The following is a 4,913-nucleotide window of genomic DNA, read 5'->3' as shown; positions in this document are numbered from 1 at the left end:
TCTTCGTTGAGATTCTATAGAAGAAGCATGTTCGTCCTCAAGAATGATTTTGTGCATGCAAAAGGAGGGATTAATACCCTTAATATCATCAATGGTGTACCCAATGACATTCTTATATTTCCTCAAAATAACCAGCAATTTTTCAATTTGAATGTCATCAAGCTCAGCATTAACAATAATAGGGTAGGTATCATTGGGACCCATGAATACGTATTTCAAAGTAGATGGAAGAGGTTTTAGTTCTACCTTAGGAGGCGTAGTACTCTCCTTAGTTTCCTCTGAATGCAACAACTCCGTGAGAGGCTTTTCAGATTCAATAGCTCGTGTCTCCTCTAGAAGTCTCTTGTATTCCCTAGTCTCCCAATCTTCCTCATCAGCACTACCCATCAAGACTGTTTGTAGCGAATCATCAAGTTGCAGATTAAAAGCTTTGGCTTCTATCACCTCATTAAGAGCATCCACTCTATAAACAGTTTCTCCCATAGAAGGAGAAGTCATGGAGTTTGTGAGTGTGTACTCCATCTTCTCATCACCTACTTCAAAGGTGATCTTACCCTTCTTCATGTCAATAATGGCTCCAGCAGTGGCCAAAAAGGGTCTCCCAAGAATGATGGGAACTTGTGCATCCTCCTTCATCTCCATAACGACAAAGTCACAGGGAATAAAGAATTTACCCACTCGAAGAGGAACATCTTCAAGGATACCAAGTGGAAACTTCTCTGTCCTGTCAGCTAGTTGTAGAGAGATGTGTGTGGGTTTTAGTTCGCCCATGTTGAGTTGCTTGCAGATAGATAACGGCATGAGACTAACACTAGCCCCAAGATCAGACAAGGCATTCTTGATAGCAATATCTCCAAGCTTGACAGGAATGGAATAGCTGCCCGGATCTCCTAGCTTTTCTGGAAGCTTATTCTGCAAAATAGCACTACACTCAGCAGTTACTGAAACAGTGACATTTTCTTCAATTTTTCGTTTGTTAGAGAGCATGTCTTTCAAAAACATAGTGTAGGAAGGCATCTCAGATATGGCATCCAAGAAAGGTATGTTGATGTGTAGCTTCTTCAAGATGTCGAGGAACTTCCCATATTTCTTTTCAAGTTTTGCCTATGCCAATCTTTGAGGGAACGGAACAGGTGGCTTGTATTGTTCTATAGGGATGACAGTGGGTTCCTCCTTCTCAGTCTTGTTAGCTTCATCTTCCAAATCCGTTTTCCCTTGAACTTCTTCACTCAACTCTATAACCTCTTTTGCAGTGATGTTTTGCTCAGTTCCCCTCCTTGTAGGCTCTTGCAGTTCTTTACCGCTCCTCAATGAAATGGCATTGATATGCCCCTTAGGATTTGGTTCAGTTTGCCCAGGAAGTTGGCCTGAAGGTTTAGAGAGGTGGCTTATTTGTTGGGCTAGTTGGGTCATCTGACTCTCCATCAATTTATTATGAGCAGTGATTTGTTGGAGAGAATTGTTGAAGAATTCATTCTGCTTGGCTTGGTATTCAACTTGCTTAGCCTGAGAGGAAGCTAAATTCTCCATGATAGTTTCAAGGTTTGGTCGAGAGGATGATGATGAAGGGTTAAATGGTGGCCTTTGTTGGAAACCAGGTGGTTGGGAGTAGTTGGTGTGTGGAGGTTTAGGTTGGTTATTTTTCTAGGAGAAATTTGGGTGATGCTTCCAACCAGGGTTATATGTGTTTGAGTATGGGTTGTTTTGTGGCCTTGTGTTTGTGTTTAGGAGGGCATTGACTTGCTCAGTTCCCGCTCCCATAGTATTATATTGACACTCATTAAATGAGTGACCTTGCACTTCACAAATCTCACAAACAGGTGCTACTAGTCCGCTACTCAACAGATCAACTTTAGCTGCCAAAACTTGCACAGTGTTAGTTAAAGTAGCAATAGCATCAACCTCATACTTACCTCCCTTTTTAGGGACTCCACGAGACACACTCCAGTCATTCAGGTAATTGTTGGCAGCCATGTCATCCAACAATGTCTTCGCAGCTTCTGGAGTTTTGGCCATGAAAGTACCGCCAGATGCGACATCAATAGAACTTCGAACTTCATGCTTCAGACCATTGTAAAACGTCTGAATCAGTAGCCACTCAGGAATGCCATGGTGTGGACACTGCCTTTGCAAAGCCTTGTATCTCTGCCATGCTTCATAAAGAAACTCCAATTCATATTGTTGGAAGCCAGATATCTCATTTCTGAACTTGGAAGTTCTCATAGGAGGGAAGAACTTGTAAAGAAAAGCCTTCTTTAGTTCCGTCCATGTGGCAATCTTCCTCACTTCTTCTTCCTTAAACCATTCCTTTGCTTCGTCCCTGAGAGAAAAAGGAAAAGCATAATATCGAATTAGATCATCAGAAACATTCGTTAACTTCAAAGTATTGCACTTTTCTAAAAAAATTAGCCAAATAATCAGTAGGGCTCTCTTTGGGTGTTCTCGCATATGAGTCCTGTGAGATAAACTGGATGAATTGTGGCTTAAGTTCGAAATGTGTGGCAGTGGTTGTTGGTCGAGTAAAATAATAATTAATTATAAAAATAAAAATAAAAATGAATCATCTTGTGATTACTTAAAATTATAATAATTAATTACCAAAAATTAATTATCATTATTGGGTTATTAGTAAAATAATAATTAATTATAAAAAATTAATTATTATTATCGCATGACGGGTAAAATAATAATTACTTACGATAATGTAATTATTATTATCGCGTATTAAATCCAGAAAAATTATTATTATCGGATAATTACTTTCATTAGTCGGTGATTAATTACTAGTAATCGAAAATGCAACATCAATTCATTAGCAACAATCGAAAGATGATACACAAGCAGAAATGAAAGCACAACTAGAGGCAAATCTGATTAAAGCACAACTAACGACCCCTACGTCCATAGCATTTCCAAATATTTTCAATCAAATCTGATTTTAGAGCTAGGTGAACATGTTTGTCACGCACCGCTTCCCTTTTTGTGAAGTAGAGCTCCATGTCAAACGGACGTTCGACATTGTACACGAAAGGCTCATCTTCTTCTGAAGTGGCGCTTGTACTAGCTCTTCGCTGCGGGCGATCAGCGATAAAGTCAGATGGATCAGTATAATTAAGGTAATTGTGTCGTTCATCTTCGACTATCATGTTGTGCATGATGATGCAAGCTTTCATGATAATATGCATTGCGTCCTCGTCCCATACGAGAGAGGGATGTCATACAATTGCAAATCGAGATTGCAAGACTCCGAATGCGCGCTCATCGTCTTTACGAACTGCCGCTTGATGTTACGCGGTTGGAAGAGTAATACCTTGAATGAAAGCAGCCCATTGTGGATATATGCCATTAGTGAGGTAGTAGCCCATGTTGTATTGATGACCATTAACCGTGAAATTAACCGGTGCCGCTCGACCTTGCATGACATCATCAAAAACATCGGAACGATGTAGAATATTTAGGTCGTTACACGAACCAGGGATGCCAAAGAAGGCGTGCCAAATCCAAAGATCTTGTGACGCAACGGCTTCAAGTGCAAGGGTTGCTTTACCACTTCGGCCTTGGTATTGCGCTTTCCATGCTGCTGGACAGTTTTTCCACTCCCAATGCATGCAGTCAATGCTTCCGATCATACCAGGGAACCCACGTCGCTCACCATTTTGAAGGAGTCTCTGCAAATCAGATTCGGCCGGTCTCCTTAGGTAATCCTCACCGAAAATTTTGATAACCCCTTCTGAGAATCTTATTAGGGATGTTCTTGTAGTGGTTTCGCCCATACGTAGATATTCATCTACTTGACCAGCCGCCATCCCGTAGGCTAACATCCTCAACGCTGTCGTACATTTCTGAAGTGGTGACAAGCCTAGTTCCCCCTTTGCATCACTTCGTAGCTCAAACCACTTGTCGTTCTCCGCTACAGCATTCTTTATTCGCAAAAACAAGTGCTTTTGCATGCGAAATCTACGACGATATATTCGACTGTTGTACATAGGATGTTCAGTAATGTAGTCATTGTATAGGCGTTGATGACCTTCTTCATGCCCTCTTCGGACCCTGATAACAACATCTCCATTTTCTTCGACCACCCTACGACGTCGTCGGGGTGGCCTTTCAGGGGTTGGCATCACAAAATTAGTGAATTCAGTGACCATATAATTGTTGATCATGGCGTCTACTTCTTGAAATTGTTGTCTTCTCTTTTCATCATCATCATTAGATTCAGAGGAGGAGGATCTGTTAAAGAGACGATAAGACATGTTGATGGTGTTTGATGTATATGTATTTTATGTGAGTAAGGTGTGATGGTCTTGTTTCGAAGTCATGGTAGTTATAGAGCTTTCCAAGCAAATGATGTCCACAACACTGTATCCATGTGAATTTGCATGTTTGTATTATTCATAATTTAAAGTATGAATAGACAAGTGTATACTTTGTGTGTCATAAAGTCAGTGACATTATGACTGTTATTTTTTACTAGTCTTCTCAGGATATTGAGAATCATTATTACTTAGACTTTTAAATGCAAAATAAATGCATGAGAGTCTCACCACAAACACATTTTACATTACATAATATCGAAATTACATAATACAACCACAATAGAAATGAAGATAATGGCAAATAGCTTTAATATAAAGGTACATGAACAAGTGATAACCAATAACAAAAACAAATAAAAACAATAAGAACCAATTAAAACGGTGTTGGCAACAGTTTGACATATTTAAAATGACAAACTAACTTGTCCATTTGCATCAACTTGTTCTTGAAAGCCTCTTCCTGTTGACTAAGGTCAGATCTTGCAAGCAACGTCTGTAGCATATCCCATTTTATTTTCAGATTTTGAGCTTTGATATGTTGCTTCTCTAATTCCAACTGCTCAACCCTACGCCTTTCTCTAGCCTTTTCGAACTCTA

General features: G+C 39.8%; 1 protein-coding gene and 1 non-coding gene across 2 annotated transcripts; one reads left to right on the top strand and one right to left on the bottom strand.

The window, feature by feature from the left end:
- The first annotated feature begins 2,104 nt into the window (after positions 1-2,104).
- LOC125497248 (small nucleolar RNA R71) lies at positions 2,105-2,211 on the top strand. The gene has a single exon (XR_007273877.1). It is a non-coding gene; the product is annotated as a small nucleolar RNA R71 (small nucleolar RNA).
- Positions 2,212-3,287: 1,076 nt separating this feature from the next.
- LOC130591072 (uncharacterized) lies at positions 3,288-4,253 on the bottom strand. The gene has a single exon (XM_057393974.1). It carries the CDS (start codon positions 4,251-4,253, stop codon positions 3,288-3,290), a length of 966 nt encoding a protein of 321 aa, XP_057249957.1.
- Between the last annotated feature and the right edge of the window lie 660 nt (positions 4,254-4,913).

The sequence above is a fragment of the Beta vulgaris genome, chromosome 4 (genome assembly GCF_026745355.1).
Source record: "Beta vulgaris subsp. vulgaris cultivar EL10 chromosome 4, EL10.2, whole genome shotgun sequence".
Taxonomy (NCBI): domain Eukaryota; kingdom Viridiplantae; phylum Streptophyta; class Magnoliopsida; order Caryophyllales; family Amaranthaceae; genus Beta; species Beta vulgaris.
This window is presented reverse-complemented; position numbering and strand designations above follow the sequence as displayed.